The sequence below is a fragment of the Plectropomus leopardus genome, chromosome 19 (assembly GCF_026936395.1).
Source record: "Plectropomus leopardus strain MGB_pleo_1.0 chromosome 19, ASM2693639v1, whole genome shotgun sequence".
Taxonomy (NCBI): Eukaryota; Metazoa; Chordata; class Actinopteri; order Perciformes; family Serranidae; genus Plectropomus; species Plectropomus leopardus.
In genome coordinates, this window is record NC_142194.1 from 28,963,600 (window position 1) to 28,991,229 (window position 27,630).

Sequence of the window (27,630 nt, forward strand, 5' to 3'; positions counted from 1 at the left end):
AACAGTGTTTGCTTTTTTGGATTCTTGTTCACCGTAGAAGCATGTAAAAAAAAACAAAAAAAAACAAAGCTGTCAAGGTAAACAAAGGAAATCAAGGTAACATGCAGTAAGTAATTCACCATCTAATGGTCATTCTGCGCTTAAAGTATATCTTAACAAAATTGATCATAATACTGCAGGTGCTGCTGGAGTTTTGGTCTTTTAACCTTGAGGGCCCACTTTAATATCACACACACTCATATTGCTCTGCGCACAAAATGTGCTTTTCAAAATCAAGCTTTGAAATATTATAATACAATAATATGATTTTCTACTTTTATTGAGTTAATTTTGAAACCAAACTCAGTCCTTATCATAAATATCAAATATTTATTAATTTTCAGAATTTTAACCCTTTGAATGCCATGTTGTTGTCATGACACCACTATGTTTTTGGATAAACCCCCCTCCCACAGACCCACAAAAAATGAATTATTTTCAATATAATTAATGAGTAGTAGTAGTAGATTATTATTATAATTATTATTATTATTATTATCATCATCATCATCATCATCATCATCATCTTTTTTTTTTCATTATCACAGCCTGGAGTATGTTAGTGATTAGCAGCAACATTGATTGTGACAGTGCACCTAATAAAAAAAGCATGTAATTTTTCCATATGCCAAATAGGGTAAAAAAATACATAACAGGTGCCTTTCCAAGGCAAAAGCCCAGAATGACACTCATAAATAATACAATGCATGTTTTTATGCTTCGATGGCTATGGGATCAAAAAGTGGAGTTGACATGGGTGAATGGGTTTCAGTGGAGCATTTTTTGCACTTAACAGTATGAATGTAACAATTTAGTTTCCACGGTGTTTTTTAGACTTATTATAGGAGCTGAGCTGGAAATTCCAAGATTGAACAAAAATACACAATCTTGCCAAAATGTATGCTATATGCATGAACACAGCCAAAATTATCAAAGATGAAGGATAAGAAGTACGAAAAACGCGCCAACACTGGAGTTTTGGTCCTTTAAGAATGCTTTCTCTTCTCCATGCACCTTATAAGTCACACACATCAACAGAGCCCACCTGAAAACCAGGGCCCACTTCTTCAGCAGAGTCTCATTGTACTGGTCTCTGACCTCAAACAGCAGGTCAAACAGCCGGTTCACGGGGAAACCATAACCCTGGACACACACACACACACACACACACACACACACACACACACACACACACACACACACACACACACAGACACACACACAGACACATGAACACACAACATCAGGTGTGTTTGCTACTGTTAGTTCTGCACACTTCAGAGTCACAAGGTGTTTAAGTGAAGTAGAGATTTGAACCAACCTGTAGTGTGTCAGCAAAGATTACTATGAGGTTCTTCAGCTCCAGGACCAGGTCTGGGTCATCACAGTATGACTGGGAAAGACAAACATCAGGATCAGCAAACAAGACCCAAAAGCAGAAGTCCCACTACAATGGGATAATCATTTATGAAGAAATGTTAATGAGATTTGTAAAGCACTGTGCACAATGAATGTTTAAAAATATATACAGCTAATATTAGCATGCCTGCTATGGCATTAATCTAGTGTTATTTTCACAGCCAAGAATGTGCACATCATGAGTAAGCTACATTATTACACGAGAAAAAGCTGCATGGGAGGCGGTCGTCAATGTGACCTAGTAGCTTTGTCCTTGTCTTCTTTTTGTTTTGAGTTTTACAGGACCCTGGTAAGGGAATTGAGTTTGCCGCACATGAGCTGGTCCTGTTTTTTTTTTTTCTCTTGTATAAGTGAAACATACTGTTAACTGACACAATAGAGTGCTGCAGGAAAGACTTTTTTTCATAGGTTGGCCTGGAAGTTAACATAGCCCTGGTTCCCTCGTCAAAAAGCCTATGGGATTTTTCCATTGGATTTTGGATTATTGCAGAAAATAAGCTCAGTGGCAAACAAACGTTTATGATACTTGTTCAGATAGATAATCTTCACAAATGAACACCATTTTTTTTTATTTTTGGAGCATCAATGCAATCACCATAAACAAAAAACTAACATCAAAATATAAATGAACTACACAACGTGACACATGACTTCATTATTGCCACCACAACAAGACTGTGAAGCCATTTTCAGTTCAGTAGTCTCATGTGGGTACTTGTAACCACCTTTTTTCAAGACACGTAAAAGCTTAAAATACATGTGTGGGGTATGAAATGATGTATTTTATGTCATAGAACGAATTTCCCTAGCTTGACTCTTACGGTCTTGCTTGATTTTCTTAGGCAGTTGACCAAAAACACACTGACTTCTTGAGGAGGGAACAAGGAAAACAAAAATGCGAACTCATTTCTGCATTTTTGGTCTCATTCCTGCACAACTCTAGTTGGTATTGAAGTCATTTTTTTTTCTTTTTTTAATAAAAAATATCCAAACAAGGAAATGACACTGCAACTGATTTAACATTAGGGCTGTGCCAGACTCAGAATTATGTCAGTCGAATCAGTTTTGGCTTTTTAATATGAATATTCGACAATTCCTTTTCTGTTTCCAAAAAAGTTTTAAGTTTCAACAGGTTATGTAGTACAGTATGACAGCACTATTAAGTAATATAGTACATATGCTAAAGGTGCTATAGACATGTCAGAAATGCTCAATGTTTTTGCCGGCAATATGTATCGAACAAAAGCCAGAGACTGTATTGGAATCGCTGTGTCAAGACGTAGCCTCTTTAATGGGGCGCCCGTTCTACCAACTGAGCCACTGGTCACCCGGTAGAGTGATTTATGACCCTGAAAGCAGCACAGTTGAGTCCCTAAACCCCAAGGATCCTGCCAAACTCAGGAGTGTGTAAATCAACAGTAAATGAACACAGCCTGAGATTAGACGTGACGCAGCGGCTGCCTGCCTGTTTCTTTACTCTCTCTGTCTCTTTCTCTCTCTCTCTCTCTTTCTCACACACACACACACACACACACACACACACACACACACACACAGACACAGACACAGACACAGACATGCGCACACACACACACACACACACACACACACACACACACACACACACACAGCAACAAACAGCTGGAGGTTGCACTACACAGCAGCACATCACAGCAGTGGCGGAACTGTTTCTTATATCTTAGGACAGTTTGTGTCCAAACTCATTTTGAACATTTTTACACTGCATTGACAGTGGACCGGCTCATGGACTGACTGGTTTTAGGAAAAAGGTTCTCTCCCTGTGGGCTGACCATGCAGTGACTGTAAGGGCAGGACCCTGGCAGTGTGGAGCTGCCTGTGCCACGGCCCAGCAGAGGGGCTGCAGGCCAGGGGGAGACCGGGGCCTTTGTTAGTCTTCTCACCTCATGCTGTGTGGCCCATTCTCTGGCCTGTTAGCATAATCCTCGGGCTAATTAACAACTGAGTGGAGCCCAGCGGTCAGGAATATGCCTTCTTAATCTGCTGTTATTGTTGCAATCTGTCTCTCATTAAGGCCCCAATGACCTCCTCTTTGGCAGCATGCGTATGTGTGTTTTGACCTTTTCTCTTGAGGGTGACATCATTAATGTGTTTGTGGGTGCACCGACCTCCACAGTGGTTTGCGTGTGTGTGTGTGTGCTTGCGTGCGTGCGTGTATCGGCCAGTGAATGAAGTTTCTTACAGGATAAAAAGATCCAAAGCAGGCTCTATTATCTGTATTAACTCTAAACACTCCTTCTCATTCACAGTCTACTCCCCGCTGTTTGTGTGTGTGTCTGTGTGTCCATGCATGTGTGCTCATGCGTGTGTGTGTATGTGTGTGTGTGTCTGTTTGAGGGCCTACAGAGTGTGTGCGAAGCACAGCGATAATCTTGGACAGGGCCATGTTCCACAGTTCATCGGTGAAAGCTCTGGTCACCAGCCCCCGGGTTGCGTGGAGGATATGGTCCTCCACAACGAAGAACCTGACACATACAGAAAACACACATCTCAAAACTTTTATTTATGTTCACACTGAAGACAGAGCTGACTGGCACACTAATGAAGCAAGATTCAAAGGTCAGCAGGATGTAAGGCTAAAAGAGATTTTGTGCTCTAACAATGAAGTGAAAAAGTGAGGAACATCTTACCCTACAATTTGATTGAAGTATCTTCTGTACCCTTCGACTGTCTCATGCTGGAGACACACACAAGACAGCAAGTTTGCACACAGAACAGGAATGCATTAAATACCTCACATAGATTACTATTGTGGTGGTTATCACATGGTATTGCATCTGTGAGCAAGTGTTGTTTTGCATAGTTGGTGGGTTTAGTGAAATTCTATAATCCAAAACTTTGATGAAAAAACCTGTTTGGCAAATGGCAACAAGTAATACAAGAACTGACCCTTTTCTAAGCCCGCCCCTTTGTAGTCTGTCAAGCTGTTGGGGCTATCATTGAGCTCATACTGTAGCTGACTGCACTCCCTGAACAAAAATGATCTGGATTGTGCAGCAGAGTGTTCATCATAGATGCAAATGTCCAGTGTTAACCACACATTGCTGTATTTGTGGCGGATTATCACAACAACGCTGACTACCATGTATAAATGTAATTTTTTTACTATTTATAATTGTTTAAATCATATTTCATGGCCCTGTAGTGTGATCTCTGTGTAAAAGCTGCTTCTGTTTTTGACAAGAAATGAAATAATTAGCTAGCCAGCACATCCTGTGGTCTCTCAGCCTCACTCCCCACCGCTAGGAGACTCGTTTGCTAGGAAGAGAGCAAGCAAAAGCTGCGGAGATGGACAGTTAGTGGTTGTAGCAACTCAAATTCAGCAGGCACAAAATGAAGCACCACGACAGATTACCTGCCCACTTTGACCTCTGTCGCTGGGTCTAACCTACGGGTCAGGGAGTTGGGCCTGTTCAGGATATGACTGCAGCACTGGTGTTTATGCTGGATGAATTCAAGTTGCTACAGCCGTTAACTGAAGGTCCATATTTACACTAGCCACTTTTACACAGAGATGGCACTGCAGGGCTGCAACAAAGCCCACTTTTTAAACCACCCCTGCATTTTCACACAGAACAGCTACTGTGCTAGCGGCTGCTTTTTAAATCTCCTGTGGTGGGTTGCATGCATAAACACGTAGTCAAAATGACACACTCATGCGGCCCATGGTCACATCTTTCTGGTTTACGTTTCACACAGACCTCGTTTCCAGGCTGTTACTACCTCTATTTTCTACTCAAAGGTGAGACCGCTCTGTGCCCCCTTTCTGCAAGAACGGCCAGGCGGTATAATGGCTTGATATTTCTGCCTTGAACAAGCAGTGTAAATGCAGCTATTGATGGCATACCACTTTGAAACTGTAGGGGCATCATATGTCAAAAACAGAAATTCTTGCACAAATTTGCTTTAAGTCAAATATGGAATTAAGAGCTTTAACTTTTTATTCTGTATTTTTCCTTTAGTGAATTGCAAACATTACACCAGTCAGTAACTGGAAGGGTCTCTGTATTGCTGCCTTATATGTTTATTCACTTAACTGGCTTTCAACTTTGCCACGTCTTTGGATCTGCTTCATCTAAAACATTTTGCCCAACTGAACAGAGTTTAAGTCAGGAATGTGAATTCCTGGTATGGAATACAAATTTAACAAAGGTTTTTTGAATTTCGTAAAAATGCAATACATTTGTGTTTCATGATAGTGCTACTATATTAACCATAGGCTCTAAAGCTATCTGAGGCTGTCTGTGTGTTGCTCACCATGTTGGCCTGTGGCTGCAGCACTAGCCGGGCCTGTTTTTTCCTTTGTTTCCTGTAGTAGCTCTCAAATGTTTCTCGGTCACCCTGCAGACACAGAGAAATATGACTTCAATAACCTCTCCACAAGTTACTCACAATGACAAAAAGATCAGAATGTGTTTTGTTCATACAAGCCATATTATCTTTTATTTATAGTATAAATAATAATATGGAATGGAATCTTGTTCCCCCATTGTGGCAATGGCATGGAATTTAGAGAACTATGGATTTTGAGCCAAATAGGTACATTATGGAGGAGACAGTGAAAGAGAAACACTCACTAAACAATCTACATTTGAAAATGCAAATGTCCGTAATGCCCAATCTGAAAAGGTCACTCATGTTTTTGTGTGGAAAAAGGAAAATACAGTATAGATTGATGAAGTCGTCATCACAGAGTGTACTGGCACCACAGAGCATAGTCCTGCTTGTGTGTACTGGCTAACACGCCCCCAGGCGCCATTTTTGGCTGTAACGTGAATGTAAACGACAGAAGGATCGGGAGAAGCAGTTTGGTGAAGTTGTAGTACGTTTGGAAAGTTCAATAATTTTAACTTAATTACCAGACTGGAGAAGCACAATAGGAATGAGAAGATACCGTATTGAGACAAACAAGGATGCCAGGGATCGTTATTTGGCTAAATTGTTGACAATCAATAACACAGATCCATAAGACCTAACAGCAAAAGACTGAGCTGCGGCGCCACATTGCTGCCTCCAAATCAATCAGCTACCTTGTTTATGTTATCACTGCTTATACGTCTGAACAGTTCAAAAACTATAAATCTCTCAAAGCCCATGGACATTTCACTATTGGCTGGTTGCAGGATCTGTTTACATTTTGACTGCAGGACTGTGGCAGCAAGGTGTCACAGCAAAGATACGCTCACTTGACTGTAATCAAGTGAAGTTGTGCTCAGCATATCAACCTTAAAACCATGATTATGGTTTGTTTGTTTGTTTTGTCTGATTTGATTTACTTATAACAAATATATGCATAAAAGGCTCACTCAGCAACAGGAGATCAGAGACTGCTCTGCGCACATCTTCACAGAGACATGGTTAACCCCTAACATCCCAGATCAAGCTGTTGCACTGGATGGACTGACCTTGTGAAAGCCATTTGGACACAAGACTCTGATGCAAATTCAAAAAATGCACTGCTGATGGCACTGAATGATGCCATCAGCAGCAACGTGCCCAAAGAACCGGATGGAATTGCCAAAGTAGCAGCTGATTTGAATCAACTCACCCTTTAACCCCAAAGATGTAGCAGCATCAAGGACAAAAGTAATTTCGTTTTTTAAACTGGGTTTAAAAAATGACAGATAAATCTACCTTCTACCCTCTAAAAGATTTATGTGTATTACGCTATTATGAAAAAGAAATCCCCTCATGTTCACATCATAGGAGTTAGAAAGATGTGAAAATGATCTAATCATCATTTTTCACACAACAAGCATTCGGGCTGCCTTTTTTATATCATTTGTCATGCACGTTTTGTACTTTGTTCTCTTGTTATTTTATCTTTATTTTGTATTATTCTTATTTTTCTATGAGTATAATGTTTACCATTGTGCTGCTGCTTTTTGTCATGAATTTGATTTTCTCCTTCGAGGGATCAATTAAAGTACATCTAATCTTAGAAGTAAACTCTCAAGCTTCTCATTTGGTTAACAAACTTCATTTTGTTATTCAGAGATAATCTACAAGATTTTTTAATGTCATGAATACTGCAGTGAGTAAGAATACCTGAGAATGTGATACTACACTGTAGACTTGCTGTACTATTTTCATATAATCATATAAACATGATTGCCTAAAGTTTGCTAAACAAAGTGCGATGCAGTTATATTTTCTCACAGCTCCAATCTTTTATTTATTAACTGAGTGTCCTCTCTTAATAGACTCGTTGTATGTTAGAGCCAGTGTTAACTTTGGAAGTTAATTTAGATTTAGTCACTGCTCCATGTTGAGTTGTTTACAGCTTGTGACCCTCCTTAATGGAGATCAATCCAAAATGCACTGTGGCTAATGCGAGTGTGACATCACTTGGTTAAGACCGATAATAGGTGTGAGGAGGTAATTTATTCATCATGTTGAATTCTGGAGTTCTAGTGCTGCGCCTGTGATAGCTGTGCTGATGCTGTGATCCTGCCTTTGGCCGTGCTCGTGCTGCAGCTGCACTGATGCTTTACCTCCAGCTCAGCTTGAATCGTGGTCATGGCTGTGCTGTTGCTGTGGTCATGTCTGATGCTGCGCCGGTGTCATGGGCCTTGGTTGCACTGATGCCGTGATCCTGCTCAACGCCAACCTCTACTGCCATTATTATAGGTCCTGCCTCCACTATTAATATACACATGGGACTGTTAAAGCCACTTACAATATTTGCATGTAGCATCATGCTCTCATAAATAGCATTTATTAATTTTATGTCTATCACTATTGTTATATGATATGTTATTGTTACCATTATTGCTGTGCATCTTCCCCCCTCTCTCCCTCTCTCTCTGTCTTATATGTAATTTCGTCTTCTACTGTATTTAATTGTTTTTTTACGACATCCATTGCACATCTGTCTGTCCTGGAAGCGGAATCCCTCCTCAGTTGCTCTTCCTGAGGTTTCTACAATTTTTTTCCCGTTATAGGGTTTCTTGGGGGGGGGGGTTCCTTAGTCAATGTGAGAGTCTAAGGACAGAGGGATGTCGCATACTGTAAAGCCCTCTGAGACAACGTGTGATTTGTGATAATGGGCTTTAAAATAAAATTGACTTGACTCAACATCATTGCTGTGATCCTATTTGAGGATGAGTGTGCACATGTGCGAGACAGAGGGACACCTACCAGCACAGTGTAAATGTGTAAACATCTGTAGACAGGTGAGAAGTCCACCAGGTCCTGAGCTGTAAGAACCTGTCAGACACAGACGGGGAAACTGGGGAATATTTCTCTATATTCATACTGCAGTGCTGAATACAGCAAACACTAACAAAAGAGTCGAAAACTATGAAAATATACTTCACGGAAAGTGAATGCAGTGCTTTTAAAATGGTCTTACGGAGCTGCTTTATAATGAAAAGGAAGCTCTTGATACAACATTATTTATGCAACTAATTGCATAATTTCACAACTCACTGCATATGACTCTCCAGTTCATCAGGACTCAAATACTCATATACAATAAATAGACTAAATTCTGAGAAAGCTATGACATTTATATGACAGAGAAACTCACTCCACCTACATTTTCTATCAACACTAAGCAGCCATCACATTGGAAACAGATAATTAAAAGATAAATGCAATTTATATCTGTATGATCACTTTCTGTCACTCCCCATTACACAAAATATCCTCACCTCTTCATCTGCTTCCTCCTCATCTCCTGTGTCGTCGTCCATCATCAGGCCGTTGTGACTGTGGGTGTGAGTCCGTCCATTAAGGGAGTACACAGGCTTGGTGTAGTGACCCATACTGGCCTGCTTGGCTACTGCACTGTTAAAGGTTCTGTGTTGCTGTGCCTGGAGGGACATACAAAACACACGGATCAATCAGCTGATTCATGCCTTGTGAGAATTGTTAATAACACAAATTCTCATACCTGTCTCATGGCAGTCTCTCCAACTTTGTCAGAGTGCTTTCTGATGCTTTCCAGGAAGTCTTTGAGGTCCGACATGGAAATATCTTTGATCTCCTCTCTTAGTCTGGGCAGGTTTTCAGCCATGATCTGACAGAACCTGTACTGGCTTACCCTGCAGGAGACACAGCACAACCTGTCCACTTCTGTCCACTTGAAAAAGTCTACAAATCTTATCTAGGGTTGCAACGGAGATTTTCATGGTACGTTAACTGTCTCAGAAAATATCACGATTTCACAGTATTACAGAATTATTATTATTATCAGTCTGAATGACCCTTAAATAAATGAAAACAAAATGATTAGTTTTTGTTAAACAAATGTTTTATCACTATAATTGAAACTTCAAAACATCTTTATTGGAAGTATGCCTACAGGATTGATACACATTTTTACAGATAAATTTCCATGGTTTTCCACGACTTTGAGATCATACACTCTCTGAAACAACCATCAATAATCCTTATCAGTTCTTTTTTGTAACTATATAGCAGCTTTTTAAAATATAAATTATAGTAAAAATAATGAATTCAGAACAGGATTTGAACTGAATATTTAAATTTAACTTAGGGACAGTTTGTTATTTATTAGAGGGGAGGGGTTGTGCAAAAAACAATGAAGTGGATTATGCTGTAGATGTGGTTTGAGAGATTGACATGAACATTGGAACATGGGTTATTGCCTTAACTGTAAATAGTCAATGGGATATTTTTATATATTAATACTGTTGTTTGCAGGTTTGCATTTTCAACCTACAGAGGATAAATATTATCTTTACTCACAGTCACATACAAATATTTTAATGCAGGCATGTGAACATACATACTATTATTAACTACATTTATTAGCTGTTGTTAGTGTCATTATTGTTATTATTGTCTTTGCTGTGCTCTCTCTGTGTCTCTCTCTCTCTCTCTCTCTCTCTCTCTCTCTCTCTGTCTTTACTGTAACTACTGTGATTTATTATGTTGATCTGTTCTATCTGTCCATCTTGGAAAAGGGATCCCTCCTAAGTGGCTCTTCCTGAGGTTTTTACCATTTTTCCCGTTAAAGGTTTTTTTGGGGGGTAGTTTTTCCTTATCCCCTGTGACGGTCATAAGACAGGGCGATGTCATATGCTATAAAGCCCTCTGAGACAAATTATTATTTGTGATATCAAGCTTTATAAATAAAATGAGCATGACTTGATTTTTTGTGCAATGTTTTTCAAGCACTTTGATGGCATAATCCTACCTGGGAATGAAGACCTTCTCCAGCTGCTCCATGGTTTTCAACGCAGCATAGTATCTGCAAAGACAAAAAGTACAGCTTCAGTTCTGTTTTTTTCATTATCAGTATTACTATTTTTTGGCTTTCGTGTCTTTACTGGACAGGACAGCTATGGCGTGAAAGGGGGAGAGACAGAGGACTCGGGCTGAAGTCGAACCTGCAGCAAGGACTAAGCCTGTGTACACAGAGAGTCCGCTCTACCAGGTGAGCTGCTGGATGTTCACCTGGTAGAGTGTGTTTTTTAAAATATGAGTTTTTTTCTTAATAACCATAACCAAGGAGGGTTTGTGCCTAATCCTTAATAAAGCTGACCACAGCATTTTTGAGATAAAAAGTTTAAGTATAAAAATGTAAATGACCTCCCAACAATTTTTTTTTGTCCTTTAATTCTTTAAATGTATTAGTCTTTAATCCACCTTGTGGATTAAACACTACCGCATTTAAATTGTGTGCAGTGTACTCAAATATGGTGGGACAGTGTGGTTTCTAGGCTTTGGCTGTATCATGGTATTACAGTATACCAGGGTATTTAGAAATCCAGAAGTTTTTTTCTTCAATACCATCATAAATACAGCTGCTCCTCTTTCTACCAAACTCATTGTATGTAGTGCACAGCACACGCCACCAGAGCTCAGTCTGTGGTCTCTACTGGTGGAACAGGCAGCCGAGCTGAAGACACAGTGACAACTAGCAGTGGAGTGAGAAGTTATAGGACTGTAAACAACTGGCAGCCAGCAGTTAGAGAGACTGAGGGGAATAACAACATGCTTTTAACATCTTACTTAGTGAATTAAGGATGTATGTGGACCAAACCGGGGCCAGTGATTGTTTGAACAGTGGACTTACTAAACTGGATTACTAGCAAGAGTGACCGAGACGGTTTGGGTGAGTTTTATTGTGTGTTCTTTGATGAGTTAACAAGGCAATTAAGCCTCCTCAGTCATGTGTGACCAAGAGAAAGGAATACAGTTGTAATTCTTTGTTTAGTCTGAAAAGGTGAAAGTAAGTAGGGCACTCGACATCAGGGGTTAATGCTGCACACCTATAATATCATATGCTATATACCCTGGTGAGATTTCATGGCGTTATGAAATATTACATACTGCCCAAGCCTTGTGGTCTCCTTAACATCCCCTTCTGATGGTACAAGCTGCTTACACTGTAAAGGCCAACCAGGTAATCATAGAGCTGCATGTGTAGTACACTGCATGCAATGAAGTGCAATGTTATTCTCAATGCCTATTACCTGTGTTCTAAAGATATTATGGTCTTTCACAGTGTGCACACATCACCAGGGTTCAGCCTTGGGTCAGTGTGCTGAGCTCCCATCATTAGGCTGATAGGCAGGCTGTGAAGGGATCTAATTGGTCGGTCAGTGAGTGTAAAATGTGTTGTATACACATGAACAGAAGACAGCCTCATAAACTGTACAGTGAAAAGGTTTGTCAGAGTGCAGAGCACCAGGACGGAGGACACAAAGACTGCAAGTGGCAGGACACTGAACAGAATGTGACCTGGGCATCGGCACGTACAGTACAGAGGAGGATGTGCATTTGCGGCATACAAACGCATTTCAATGTATTGAAAATGTATAGGCTATGTCATTAGTGATTCACATCCACTCCACACACACAAATCCCACAAGGTGGCCGGCATGGTCTAATTGCCTTGGATTGGCTGTGGGCCGTGACAGAGCAGCAGTGAGGGGGCCTTGTTGTGAACAAGGGCACACTGAGGGTCAATTGTCCTGCCAGTGAATGGCCTCTTCCTTTGGTACACAGTAATGAACAAGAAAGGGTCATTATTTTCCTGTCCAAAGTGAACCCCCCTCCCCTCTTTCTACAGACAGGCATGTAAATATGACCAAACATGAAGTCCATGGGGTAAAATGAAGTTCAATCAAACTCACACAGCCTTGGAAACCTGTAGCATGAATACTGGGTAATTCTGCAGATTGGTTTAGCAGGATGATTAATTACCAAATTTCTCTGTCTAGTTAAAAAAAAAACCTTTAGAATGGACAACAGAAGTATGTAGGTTTGCACACTGATTTAGTAGCATTTCCATTTCCATAAAAATAACTCAATACCAGGCTTCAAAAGCACTCTTTTACTGCCTACTGTGGTTCAAAGTTTAACCTCTGACTATAGCCAGCCTAACTCAACACATTTACATGATGTTTGAAAAAGCTGAATTATTGCGTTAGTCCAACTAAAACTGGACTTTTAAAATACAATGTAAAACATGTTAGTCAGACTTAAATTGTCAATTTTTTCTTGTTCAGACTAATGCACCTTGATAATGTGGTTCATGTATATGCCTCAACCGGACCTGAACTGGACTAGGCATTCTGCTCATGCTCCATGGTTCCCGCGCTGGGCTTTGACCCAAAGGTCAAATAGTATAAATTTGCAGAAGTGAGTCAGGAAAAACAAAAGGAGAAGAAGGGAAGAAAACACAAAATGAAGATACCAAGTAAAGTGTGGAGTAGGGATGAAATGTATTCTGCCAGAAATGTAGCCATGTTGTCACTGTTCCACATGCAACCCGTTTGCCACTTGCTAACTAGTTTTATATGTGATATAATAGGTCAACCAGAAGAAGGTCCAGTGGCAACCAGCTGAAAAGGGGCATATCTTCACCTGTCACGGAGGAGTCGGACATAATTCTGTCAATAGATGTACACATCGATGCTTATATACTGGAAGATTTTGTTTTGTTGGGTCATGTTCATTTAAATTTGTATATTCTGTTTGTGAGGCTGTGGTTTTTCATTGTCAGTTTTCATTGTTGGATTTCCTGGGATCTACCTCTTGCATGCTGGCAACACATATTTGTATGAAGTAGGGATGCACTAATTGTAAACTTCTGGGCCAATGCAGGTACCGATGTTTAAAATAACAATTTTGGTGATACCAGTGTTTTCTTGTTGTTGTTTTTTTTGTTAATATTCTTTCCCCCTTCCCCATTCCAGGGAAACAGAGATATTTAATTATAAAAACATAACTGAATTGTTTCAAAGCCATTCAGTCGTTCATTACACTTCCTCTGAATGAGCACAAATTCAGTTGTACACATCTATGAAACAAAATTTAATATAACTTATTTTCAAATGATGATAAAAAATATATTCAGAAGCACTTTTAGTATTAGCCAATATCGTCCAATACCAATGATATGCCAATATCATCGTGCCTCCCTACTATTTATATCATAATTCTTTCTGTAAAATGCTTTTTATATTGCTGTAACAACATCACTTTATTTTCTTAGTTTAATATTTTTTTATGCAACGGTGACAAAAATATACAGTTGCAACATTGGTTATTTTCATTTTAATTATTCACATTTTTTAAACTATTTTATTTTGATTCATTTCCACAAACAACAATTCATTTTTAAAGAGCAGACATGTGAAAACAGCACATACGATTTTTCTAAGAACTCACTCAAGAGTCTCAAAACAACATCAAGAACAACAACAAACAAACAAAAAAAAGGGGGGAGAGAAAAGAAACATACAGCAAATACCGGCTACAATTATATTACATAAGCTGCTCTAGTTCACCCCCCATACTGGGGATATAATCTACAACACGACCCCAGACTTTTTGAAAATGTCATTGTTGCCCTCTTACATGATACATAATTTTTTCAGGGGTGCAATAAAATAACAGCTCTGTCCACCATAGTTTGTTTTAGGGAGGGGTCTTAGATTTCCAGTGTTATAATATACACTTTTTTGCTGCAGTTTATCAGCACTTAACTATCGGCCAGAATAACTATACAGGGGTCAGGGGTCAGATCTTTTAGAGAGATTTTAGATAGTTGGTCAAATATAAATTTCCAATAATGATTCAAACTCTCGCATTCCCAAAACATATGCATTCCTATTATTGCATCTGAGGCAACATGGAGATGTCTCATAGCTGAACTGATATAACCTGTGAGGTGTATAATATATTATATGAAAAATATTAAATTGGATTAATCTGTGTTTTATGTTAGTTAAGGTCTTTTGAGTCTTTTCAAGTAGGGACTGCCATTCATGCATTGTGTATTCATACTGGATGTCTTTTTCCCATTTATTTTTAAGTTGAACCATCCTGTTGTCTTTCAGTTCATTGTTTAGGAGTGCATACATCTTAGATACAAGACCTGTTGGTGATTTGGCTGTATTTAACATTTTTTCTATCAGTGTCTCTACAATGTAGGGGAAGATAGGGCTTTTCTTTTTAAACCAATTTCTAATTTGTAAATATTTATAAAAAATTAGAGGGCAGAATGTCAAATGCAAACAAATTGTGGTTACACAGATCTTTAATCACTTTAATTCCCTTAATCTTCCAGTTATCAATGATTCTGTCTCTGATGTTTTTAGGTATAAGGGGCTTGTTCCAAAGAGGGGTGCTCTTCAGCAAAATATCCTGGGCACCTATAAGTTTGATGGATTCTTTCCGGCACCTGAATGTGTGACATATGACCTGGTTTGTGGTCACAGCTTTAAGGGTTTTTGTAGTTTCAGTGAAAGGAATTACATATAATGGGGTGGGGTGCAAGACACTTCCTCGCTGTTAAGCCAACACCAGATATTACAAGATTGGCAAGCCAAATAATATAGCTTAAAATCAGGTAGGTTAATCAGGTAGAGACCATAGAAAGCTTGTAATAATTTTATTAAGTGAGATAAAAAAAACTTGGTGAACAGTTAAGTGGGATAGACTGGAATAAATAAATAACTTTAGGTAGAACACACATCTTTACAATATTAACTCTGTCAATTAGAGAGACATGTAAATCTTTCCAATTGTAAAAATCTGCTTTAATTTTTTCTCGAATGGGCAACAATTGTTTTAATATATTTTATTCAAGTCATTGCGTACTACTGTCCATTTAAAGTGAGATGCCAGTGGGTTCATGTTGCAAGTGGCACTATGGTTCAAGGGCATTATCTTCTAGTAGTTTAGCTTGTAGCCTGATATTATGCTATATTTCTCTAATACTGTAAGCAAATGAGGCACGGATTTTCCAGGTTGGGTAACATAAATTAATAAGTCATCAGCATTAAAGGAGAGTTTATTTTCTTTTATTCCTGTCTTTACACCACATATCTCTGTATTAGATTGAATTGCCACAGCCAAGGGCTCAATAACTAAGGCAAATAAAAGAGGAGAAAGGGGACAGTCCTGCCTTATCCCTCTTCCTAGCTGGAAGGGTTTTGACAAGACTCCATTTGTCAGAACCTGAGCTTTGGAGGAGCGATACATGATTTTAATATAAATATCTCACCAAAGTTCATATGTTTCAACATGTAAAAAAGATATTCCCATTCAATACTATCGAATGCTTTTTGTGCATCCATAGATATGACAAATGTTGGATCTTTTGCCAGTTTAGGGGATTCAATTATATGAATTAACTTTCTGTATAACTTGTGATAAAAACCTTTAAAAGCATTGATTTAATTCCTCAGGCTTGTCACCTTCCTCAGTTTTAATTGACCTTATTATTTTTAAACGTTCCTCTTCTCTTACATGCCAGCTTAGCAACAACTTTCCCCCCCTTTTCCATAATAGTGATATTTAGTTCTTGCCATATCTGATTCTGCTAGTCTAGTAGATAGGTTACAATATTCAAGTCTCTTTTTTCATAACAAATGGGCAGTTTCAGCTTTATTGGCTCTTGCATATTCTATTTCCAATTCGTGGAGTTCTTTTTCTAATGCTTTTAAACTATTCTAACTAATCTATTTTCTTGTTGTTTATGAGAGCAAGAAGATGTTATCTGTCCTCTCAAAAAAGCTTTCAAGGCTTCCCATATCATACTTGTAGAGACAGAGTTGGCATTGATGTCCAAAAAATCATCAATTTGTTTTTCAATAAAGATGACAAATTCAGGGTCGTTAAGGAGATAGGGTTTCAATCTCCACCAACTGGGTTTAAGGGTATCAATGTTTTGGTATTTACATAACATTACAATGTGAAGCTTTGTTTTAGATATTAAAAACAAATCTATTCTCAAATAACTATTGTGTACTGATGAAAAGAATGAAAATTCCTTTTCTAGTGGACTGAGTGCTCTCCAGACGTCCACCAATCCCATATCATGCATGCCCTCCCTGACAACTTTAGCTGCAGTGCTTCATGGGAGGGGATTCTTATTTGTTCTATCTAGTTAAGGGTTGAGTATCAAATTATAATCCCCACCCATGATACATGTTCCATAAGTCTGTGCAGCGGCTAATGGTATGTCTTTAAAAAACTGTGCATTGTCGGAGGGTCAGCGGTTCGATCCCCAGCTCCGCCAGCCAACATGTCTAAGTGTCCTTGGGTAAGATACTGAACTCCAAATTGCTCCCCATGCTGCATAATCGTAGTGTGTATGCATATGAATGGTTACTACCTAGTTTGTGGCACGTTGTACGGTAGCCTCTGCCACCACTGTGTGAATGTGTGTGTGAATGGGTGAAGTGGTCGAAAAGATCGGAAAAGCGCTATACAAGTACAGTCCATTTACCATTTACCATTTATATGACATGTAAGAATAATCTGAATCTCCCAGCAGGGTCCTTTTCTTGGTTGAAAACCTTCAATGTTATATGTTTATGACATGATATAGCCATCCCCCTTGACCGTGAGTTATATGAAGAGAAAAACATTTCCCCTACCCAGTCTCTTTTTAGTTTTAAATGCTCTGCATCTGTCAAATGAGATTCCTGTAAGAAAGCAACACTGCAGTCTTGGGTCTTTGAGTAATTTAATTTTTTTTCTTTTTATATGGTTATTAATGCCTATTACATTAAATGACATAAATGTCAAAGTATTAGACATCATAGAGCCAACTAATTTATGCTAGTGCAGCTGGTATAAACATGAAGAAGAACATAAAACAAAAGGATCAGAAAAAAAAAGAAGGTGGGGATGGTTAGCAACTTTACACATAACTTCTAACTATTATAATTTGTGAGATCAACTCCATTGAACTTATATAGACCATGTCTTTTTGCACTATGCCCCATCCCTCCAATCCCACCTCCCAATACCCACCAACGGAGAGTAAGACTGGTCTCAATAAGCACTTTCATTACTGTCTGAAAAGAAAAAAAAGCCTCCCCACCACCCCTCACCCTCCAATGAATACTAGGAGCAATTTCGCCGTGGCTTTACGACAAAAGCCTACATTCACACATCACCTTGATTTTATTACTTATCTCAAAGTTGTTGCGCAGAGACCTTCTGCAGATTTTGGGCCGCTAATATTTCTCAAGTTTGCGGACAAACTTCTGTTTTTTTGTGTCTTCTTTGTTTCACTGACTCCATATCTTTGTCCAGTTTACTGACTGATTCAGCAGCCGCCTCAATGTTATCCTGATTGGCACTGATTCATTACTGCATCTCCTCTACCTGTTCACCAAGCGTAGTCAGGGAGCCTCTGATCGAGTCCAGATCGTTTTGAACGACACTCGTTTTCTTGTCAAATTGCTGAAACAGCTCTCAACTGTTTTACTATCTTGAGCAGCCTCAGTCTGTAGGGTAATTTTGCCTGCACCCATGACAGTGGGTTTCTGCAGTCCGAGTGATGTCTGAAATTGCAAGCACCTGCTTGCCTTTGCAATTGTTTGTAGACAGGGCCAATTAGGCTGATATGTGGCGGAAAGAAAGAGCTTTAAAAGAATAGCGCTCTAGTTTTAATATTAAAAAAGAAAGATAAAGAGGATGGCAATTAAGTCTTAATTCAGTAGTTTTCTCTGGGTAGAGCATAAAAAAGAAATAAGCTTAAAAAAAGCATAATCTGGTGCATCCCGTGTCTACATTACTCACTCCTGTGTGGCCATCTTCATTTTTTTTTCTTAAGTTTCTCACCAAAAACTACATTTCTACCAAGTTAAATTTTAAGGTATCATGCCAACATAATCTATCTTTGCTCAATAATTATTTTTACTGAGTAGACATTGAACATTGTACGTCATTGACTGTGGTCAGGTGTAACAGCTGCTAACAGCTCATAGCTAACAGCTAATGTTAACCACCCCTCCTCCTGCCAATTTTAACATAAAGTGTTTTTTACAATCAAGTTTTATGAAGGACAAAACATGGATGCTGTCTCCACTAGCTGGTTATTCGACTGGGTGAATTTACTCTTTAAGAATCTGGAATCCAAGTTTTTTTTAAGATCACAGTTGAACATCAGTGATAAAATGCTTTATAAGATGGATACCTTTTGGACTCCAGCTGCTCCTTCAGTTTGCTGTACATTTCAAGCACTGCAAAGGAAGACAAGAAAGGAAACAGGATCAGAAGCAGGGTCTGTGGTGTCAGAAATTCATTGGGCATAAAAAGATACATAGGTATATAAAATAAAACATAATGCACCTTGGACACACTGCATGCATGAGCAGCACGTGACAGTAGCCCTGCTGAACTGCTGTGTCTTGCAAGCTTGTGGTGCTCACAGTGGCAGCGGTGTTGCTGTGACGCTGCTGCTGTGAGTTCTGTATTTCCACATTTATAAGCACATATTTCACTCATTTATGAAATCCTGCAAGCTCCAACCTTGTCAACAACACTGTCCTGCAAATATTTCAAAATAAAATGCCTTGTGTCAACAACTGAAGGGATTCTATAGACAGAAACATTGTCAGATGGCTTTTATTTTGAAACTTACACAGGTGGAACAGATATTTTTGTATTCCCTCGTGTGTGAAAGAAATTGAAACTGCAGTAAAATGTGGTATAATATCAATATAATTATCTAAACACCATTTTCAAATCCTATTTTTGCTGTAAACAGCATGCATCATATGCGGGAAAACTCGACAAGACTCCATTTCTCTAGATGTGCCGCAGCTGAGAGGCAGCTGAGTCAGGCCTGACCAGCACTGCTCATAGACAGTGTGGCTGTTCTAGCTTGTTAACATGGGCACTGAAGGCAATAGGTTCTGAGACGCTCACGTGCTGCTCATGAAAGCAGTGTGTCCAAGGTGTTAAGTGCTCTACCAGTTCAAATAAACAAAACAGCCTCATACTCAGCTTCGAAAGGTTATATCAACCAATCTTGAGTTTTAAAAACTGCCGTCTGTGATTACTTGTATTACTTCTGCATTTGTATTATTTCTTGAGTAGTGTGCAAAAATATAAACACCATGTGTCTGTGAGTGGAAACCTGGGAATGTCTGAAGTTAGTTAGCAGTCTAAATGTCATCTCTTCTTTACAGGTGACTTTCAGAATATTGCAGTGGTTGAAACTTAGATACACCTTTTAAGGGTGCATGTTGAGGTGAACAGACTGTGTGGGAATGATACTACTTTACCATGGACTCTAAACAGTGGACGAGAGACTGCTAAAGGCTGCAGGGAAAGCTAACGACTTGGCCTCACACTCTGATTGTTGGTGACTGTAAAAGGCATCAGCATTAAAAAAAGAAAAGAAAAAGTGCTTTCCTAAAGATATGACAGAAATAATCCCACATATTCTGGCTGCACACCTAACTGTGAGAAATGTCATAGGACTGGAAATAGGGAGAGCAATGGCATTGTGAAGCAATCAGAGATAGTAAAAAGAAAGAGTTGAGGGGGTTTGCAGATTGTTGGCACTGAGCACCTCGCATTCAACTTTATTTACCCTCCGAACAGAGCGATTCACTAAGTTTGCTTCACTAAGTTTGCTTCACTAAGTTTGCTTCACTCAGTTCGCTTCACTAAGTTCGCTTCACTAAGTTTGCTACACTAAGTTCTCTTCACTAAGTTTGCTTCACTCAGTTCGCTTCACTAAGTTTGCTTCACTAAGTTTGCTTCACTAAGTTTGCTTCACTCAGTTCGCTTCACTAAGTTCGCTTCACTAAGTTTGCTACACTAAGTTCTCTTCACTAAGTTTGCTTCACTAAGTTCGCTTCACTAAGTTCGCTTCATTATTAGTTTGTTAACAGGAAGTAGGTGCCACAGGAGAGATCAAACAGGCAACTACAGAAAAACACAGAGCAGAGAGGGTTAACTACAGCCAATCACAAAGCAGAGAGAGTTAACCACAGCCAATCACAGAGCAGAGAGAGCCCTTCTCTTCTCTATCTCTTCTTACGGACAGAACATACATGCTTGTTGGTCATCGTTTTGGTGAGTTCATGTACAACTTTTTGTCCAACACACAGCAACATGAGGCAACATAGCAGGCGACTTTTGTTGCTGCGAGTTCTCCGATACCAGTTGAGTATGTCTGGAATTTAGGCAAGACAGCCTCAACAAGTCAGGAGTGAAGTCGTTAACTTCTAAACTATTTTACTTTCTGTATCACCCATCTGTTCCAAAAACAAAATCCTGCATGGCAAAAAACATTGCTTATCACAGCTACTTAAAAAGCACTCAGCAAGACTGGACTATTGAAACTGTCTCTAGTGTGGCCTTTAACAGTAAGCTGTCAGACAAATGAGTAAGAAGCTGTGGGACTGCAGTATCTCCTCTCCTTTTGTAAAAAATGGCTCTGAATTATATAGGCCATAGGAGAAAAGACAGGAAGGAGATTTTGAGAATAAGATAAACTGGCATCACTGCCATCTAAATACTTGTCTATTCATCTAGTCTATGTCTTCTCACATAACACACCCATGATTTGAAGAAGGTGTGAACTCATCATATTCTACACATACATGTACTCCAGAGGCACCCTGAGTTCACTGAGGTGAGCAGCACTCACACCTCAGTAACACTTGAAGTGAGGTGACCATGATATTGATGCACAAGCAGCAGCAGTACCTGGTATACAGAGCTGGAGCTTCTCCACAGTGGTGGCCATGTTCCTCTGCTGGATCCGACAGCGAATGACCTCCTCTGTCTGAGCTGTCACCTGAGGGAAAGAGTGCACAATGGAAGAAAACAATGAGAGAGGTCACCTCTGCTAACTACTGGGTTCAAAAACAGTCATGTCTAATGCAGAACTGTCTTCGCAGTTAACGAGCAGGCAAATGTTTGACAGCACCAGCACAGCACCATTTTGACGTCTGCACATTCATGCATACGTGGACTTACCTCCCTCCCAGCTTCTTGTAGTCTTCGATTAGTGTCTGTCACTTGACCCTTTCAAAACAAACAGACAGCAGTTTAACGGTACAGCCTTACAATCTCTCCTTTTATTCTGTCTTTCTTCTACCCATGGTTCCAACAATTTTTTGATAACTGGTAACAAATAGCACATGTCTTATTCCTCTGCTCTATTCCATCGAGCAGTGATTCTCAACTTACAGGCCACAGGCTAAATCTGGCCCCTGATGGGGTGCGGGGTGGCCCCCCAACCATTTTCTTATTCACAATAAAAATAAAGTGACTCACACTGAGAATTGTTTTGTACTTTTAGTATACATAAGGTGCCAGACTGCATAAAACAGCATTAAAATATAGCTTTTTTATCAAAAAAGTGGCAGTGAAGGTCCTTAATCCTGGTAACATCCTAAAGTCCTTTGAAATGTCCAAAAATCCTAGAAATGTTCTAAAATCCTAGAAAGATCCTAATGTCCTCGAAATGTTCTAAACCCACAAAAATGTCCTAAAATCATAAAAATGTTTTAAAATCCTAGAAGGATCCTACAAATCCAAGAGATGTCCTTCAATCCGAAATGTCCTAAAATCTGAGAAATATCCTAAAATCCTAAAAATGTTCTAAAATCCTAGAAACAAACTATAAAAAACACATAAGTGAGTCACACTGATGCACTGGGTGAAACATTCCCTCATTACCATGAACACACATACACTGTAATACAACATCCTGCAGCTGTAAATACTAGCTTGAACTCCAATTGTAGATTAATCCTCCGCTGAAAATAGTCCCCAACAAATGCACTATTTTTCCTGTGTAAGTAATGTTTGATAAAAGCTACAGTGACCAGCTGTTTTAGGAAATTTCTGAGAAATATGACATTTAATAATAATATATGACATTTGTGAACTATTTGTGAAGATTTAGGCCAATGGTAGGAATCAGACAGAGACAGACATTGTTGGACTTGGTCTTCTCAGTAGAATTGAAAACAAAAAAAAAATAAAAAAAAGAAACATGCAATAAAACCAGCCTTATCATTTAAAACTGCAGGCAACTTCTGCATGATGAAAACACAAACAATATTGTATCTTGAAAGTATAAAGTCTTTCTCTTAGTGTGATTAATTTAAAGGTGACGAAAATGTTCCGCCATTGTTGCCATGTAAAGGTTTTGTTTTTTTTTTAAAACACCCAACAGACCCAAATTTTCATTTTATCCCATGGCATTCTCATGGGGAAAATGTGAATTTGTTGTGTTTTCTTACATAGTTGGATACTTTTTTAGAATGTATGAATGAGTTGGTCTGGGCTCAGCCGTACCCCCTGTCACATGTCTATCTGTCCGTCCTCTGTCTGCTCCCCCTCTTCATGCCCTCTCTTTTCCCTCTCTACCTCCCTCGCCGCAGCTGCTCAGCCTTGTAATCAGCTCATTGTCCATGAAGGGGCAAGGACAAAGGCGGGCAAATTCAGATTAACCAGGCAGCGAGGACCTGAACCCATCATCAGTGTACTGGGCCTTTCATGGGGTTTAATGGCTTGTGACAGGCTCTTTCTCACAGATTCAGTGACAAACTTCTCGATTCTGGATGGGGATTTTTGAACTCTCGGCTCTTGTCACACGGCTGAGAGCCATGACCCAATTGACCAGTCGGCTTTTTGATGACAATCCTTTCAACAGGGAAGCTTCCAAACAAGGGGGGACCGACTACATAATCACTGCTTCTTTTTTTCATTCAGATAGGGCACAGCAACAAAGCCGAAGTGCTTCAGAGCAAAGAGATAAGTGATATTTCTAGAAACTTAACCTAGACTGTTATCTAAAAAAAAAAAAAAACATGTTGCATAGGTCAGGCCAGGAAGTAGAACCTATGACCTTTCCATTATGGGACAGTGTCTGTTCTCATTAGCTACCTTGTCCCATTACAGAGAAAAGCCCTGAGTAGCTTTATTTAGAAGAGCTAACCCATTCTTGAAAATGTTTCACTTCTCATTAGAAAGGCTTCCTTTGTTGAGTTTGGATTAGAGGTGAAATGTTTTGAAAAATTTACAGCAGGGCCAGTTGCTTTTGATTCAGATCTTTTGGTTTCCTATGAATGACCTGAATGGCTAAGGCCACATCCATGCTAATACATTTTCATTCTCAAATGAGTGACTATTGCTACATTTATGCCAAGCATCCACACTACTCTGCTGTTTTGGACCCCCTAAAAAGGAGACCTTAGGAAACACTGACACTGATTTACTTAAGTTTGAAAATTCTGGGGTTGCGTTGTAGTCTGGACGGTTGGAAACAGAACAATAGCTGCATTTAAACTGCCAATTCAAGGTGGAAATATCACACATTATACCACCTCGCTGTTCTGTATATAATGTCCAATCGCAGAAAGGGGGGACAGAGTGGTCTCACCTCTGAGCTGGGACCAAAGGTAGTAACAGTCCCAAAACAAGATCTGTGTAAAATGTAAAACCAAAAAGACGTGACCATGGGCGGCGTGGGTTTGACATTTTGACAAGATATTTATGTGTGCAACCTACCACAGGAAACTTAAATAGCAGCTGTTAGCATAGTGGCTAATTACAGGAGGTAAAACTTGGAAAACAATGAGATTTGGGAGCTCCTTACTCTGAGCAGAGGATGAGATCAGCTGTCACTATAACAGATAAGGTAAATGATTGTGGTTGACATGTTATGCCTTTGTTATTGTTCAGATAGTGCTGCTGACACATACATTCTATGTCACGTGTTAAATGTCATGCTTGTCATGCCTCCTCGGGGGACGTTGCAATGTAGTTTATAAATACACACTGGAGCGGAAAGATGCCGCCATCGTTTGGTTCTGTATAAAAATGATGGGGCGGTATAAAAGGGGGGACTTTGCTGCGGCCCTTCAGCACCATCTTTGTGATAAGGATGGCGCAGACACCATGTTTGCCTCTTGATTGGGTCTTCATCTATCACGACGTGTCAAGTTAAAATATTATAGCTACACATGGCCTACACGTACATTTGTGATTTTATCATTCTTGTGTCCTTTCCCACCATATTACTTTTATACACGTTTTTGAGGACTGCAGCACAATACACTGAAGTAAGTCACAATGATAAACAGACTTTTTAATCTTCACAGTGTGAGGGGAGAATGCACAAGGACACACACAGGCTACAGGCCTGTAATGATGACAATTTCACTAAAGCATGGTTCCAACTAATGATAACACCTGTATAATGCAATAATGCATCAGAATGTAAAAAGCTCTCTTAATGTGTCTAAAATGTGATTTTATTGAAGGTAATCAACTGATTAACACTTTCAGATTTATATATATTTATTTAGATTATCACAGAGGGATTCTTTCACAAAGATTAGCCCTATATGTATCGGATTATTTCAAAATGAGCTCAGATGTCTCTATAAGATGTCCACTCTGACAAACCCAATGATGGTGAAGCATATCTCTTAAATTCTCTTAACAATCTAGTTGGTATGTGGTTGGGGTGCATGTGAATGCTATGTATTGGCATTTAGCAACCAACGTGTGTTGCAAACTGTCCTGCTATGACCTCCTCTGGCCTGGAAACCAGTACAGTGATCCCACTTACCATCAGCTTCTCTGCATCAGCTCGGACTTTAAGGAGCTCTGTGATGGCATCCACGAAGCCTTGGTGGTGGAAATTGCACATTTTCTCAATCTCACGGTCATGGTTCCTTATCCTGGCATCCAGCTTTTCCATGAAGCGCTTGTGTGCGTTGGGCTGGTCATCATAAATAGATCTGGGAGAGACAAACAGCAGAGTTAAAAGAAAAAGAAGAGGGGTAAGACAGAAGGGCACAGATGAGCAAAAAGAGAAAAGTGTCAGTACTGTTAAAATGAAAAAGGATTTGCATATGTCTGTCTGCAGCCTGATGGAGGTTCCTCAAGACAGATGCACTTAACAGAATGGTAAAGCTGACACATTATTATTAGTATTTGCATGTTTGCTCGTCAGTTTATGGCAGTGTGTGTGTACATGTACGATATTTACAAAGTGGCAGAATTTTTTATTATGTATAACAAGCAATAGGGCTGGGTATTGTCAAGAACCTCGCAATTCAATTCAATTTCTATTCTATGGGTCACAATTCGATTTGATTTCAATTTGATTCGATATTCATCCAGTTGCTTCAATATTGATTCAGTTATGTGTGTTGATGTCAGAAATACCCAGATAATTCATTCGTATACCTTCTGATATGTGTTCAATAATGCGTGCATTATCTTTATTGATTTAGAACAAACTGACACCAAAACTTATTTTACCATTACATTATTCTTTATTAAATAAAAATTAAAACTAAAATAAATATTAAGTACAGAAAAGTGCACATTTTTGCCTGAGCTGAACTTAACAAAAGTAATAAACATTTAAGCAGGATTTGTCAACCTGCATTTGTGTGTGATCCACAGCTTTAGCATTAGCAACAGGTTCCAAAACATCTGGGTGGTGTCGGCTCAAATGGTTAGGTAGGTTTGTCGTATTGTTGCAGTGTTTAAACACTGACTCACAAGGCTCACACACCACGTAACTACTATCGACTTTGTGTATCCAAATATCGGCTTTTAATGTTGTCGGCGCTGATTTTAACACACTGCTACCTCGCACCACTGTCGCTATATGTCGACCAAGACGTCCCCAGAAGTACACTGACCAGAGAAAAAAAACACCTGCTCAGTCGACTGAGAGTCTCTGACAAATGATTTAGATCTCCGACTTTCAAGTGGTAAACCTAGTACTTTCCCCGTTAAAAAAAAATCTGACAGTACAGCTTTAGTTTTAGAATATATATTTATGACCACACTAGAATGTGAAACGACTGCAAATACTCACTGGCGTTAGCTATGGATTCTTCCTTAATGTAAAGATGAAGGAGCTCACACAGAGATATGAGTGATGCTCTGGACATGCTTAACTTTTCCTTCCACTCCCCACAGACCACAATCGCATTCACAAAATTTTCCCGCCATCTGCTGGTTCAACTGGGCCTGATCCAAAACCATTTTTTCTGGCAGACTAAATCGAGGCTGCAGAGGTGGACCAAATAACTTTGGGTGTATCAGACACCTCCTCTATCTGTGAAGTGATGCAGTAAACCAAACCTGAGCTGTAAAGTAGTCATTAGCTCAAGCAGAACAAAAATTCTTTCTTGTTCAGTATCTATGATGGTTGAGGTCACACAGTACTCGCATACTGCACCAGAGATGGTGCCCTTCAACGAGCCTACACATGATGAAGAACTCTACAAGGCACATTTTCAAAGCCAGTTTTTGATAAGCAGTGCTGTGTGTAACTTGTCATACTGAAATTCACCACCAGTGTCTGCACACTGAACAACAGCGCTACAAAAACACTGAGAACCAGAATTCCTGTGCTAGTGGGGAGGCCTCGGTGGCTAGTTGTTTGTTTGCACGTTATTGTAAAGAATCTGGCTATGAATCACTACTGAGCATCTCACAAACCAAACACACACACACACATTATTGTAAAGAATCTGGCTATGAATCACTACTGAGCATCTCACAAACCAAACACACACACACACATTATTGTAAAGAATCTGGCTATGAATCACTACTTAGCATCTCACAAACCAAACACACACACACACACACACACACACACACACACACACACACACACACACACACACATTATTGTAAAGAATCTGGCTATGAATCACTACTGAGCATCTCACAAACCACACACACACACACACACAAACACACACAGCTATCTGTCATATTTTGGCCTGGCTTCAGCAGGCACAGATGGTTGTGTGTACATATGAGTGTGTGTGAGAGGGAAGGAGAGAGCTCTACTGTGGCTGTGTAATATTGTGGGTCACTGTGTGTTGGTGTGTAAAAGTA

General features: G+C 39.5%; 1 protein-coding gene across 4 annotated transcripts in view; it reads right to left on the reverse strand.

Annotated features, from left to right (window-relative positions):
* Nucleotides 1-27,630, reverse strand: part of exoc6 (exocyst complex component 6) — a 73,050-nt gene that overhangs the window by 29,053 nt on the left and 16,367 nt on the right. For all 4 annotated transcript variants that reach the window (XM_042507556.2, XM_042507558.2, XM_042507561.2 and 1 more), the window contains exons 2-14: nt 25,328-25,499; nt 21,718-21,765; nt 21,445-21,535; nt 18,917-18,962; nt 10,664-10,717; nt 9,395-9,545; nt 9,153-9,314; nt 8,638-8,706; nt 5,755-5,838; nt 4,128-4,174; nt 3,842-3,962; nt 1,361-1,432; nt 1,085-1,182 (exon numbers count right to left, since the gene is read on the reverse strand). In XM_042507556.2, coding sequence (XP_042363490.1) covers nt 1,085-1,182; nt 1,361-1,432; nt 3,842-3,962; nt 4,128-4,174; nt 5,755-5,838; nt 8,638-8,706; nt 9,153-9,314; nt 9,395-9,545; nt 10,664-10,717; nt 18,917-18,962; nt 21,445-21,535; nt 21,718-21,765; nt 25,328-25,499 — 1,215 coding nt within the window. The remainder of the gene's footprint in view (nt 1-1,084; nt 1,183-1,360; nt 1,433-3,841; nt 3,963-4,127; nt 4,175-5,754; nt 5,839-8,637; nt 8,707-9,152; nt 9,315-9,394; nt 9,546-10,663; nt 10,718-18,916; nt 18,963-21,444; nt 21,536-21,717; nt 21,766-25,327; nt 25,500-27,630) is intronic.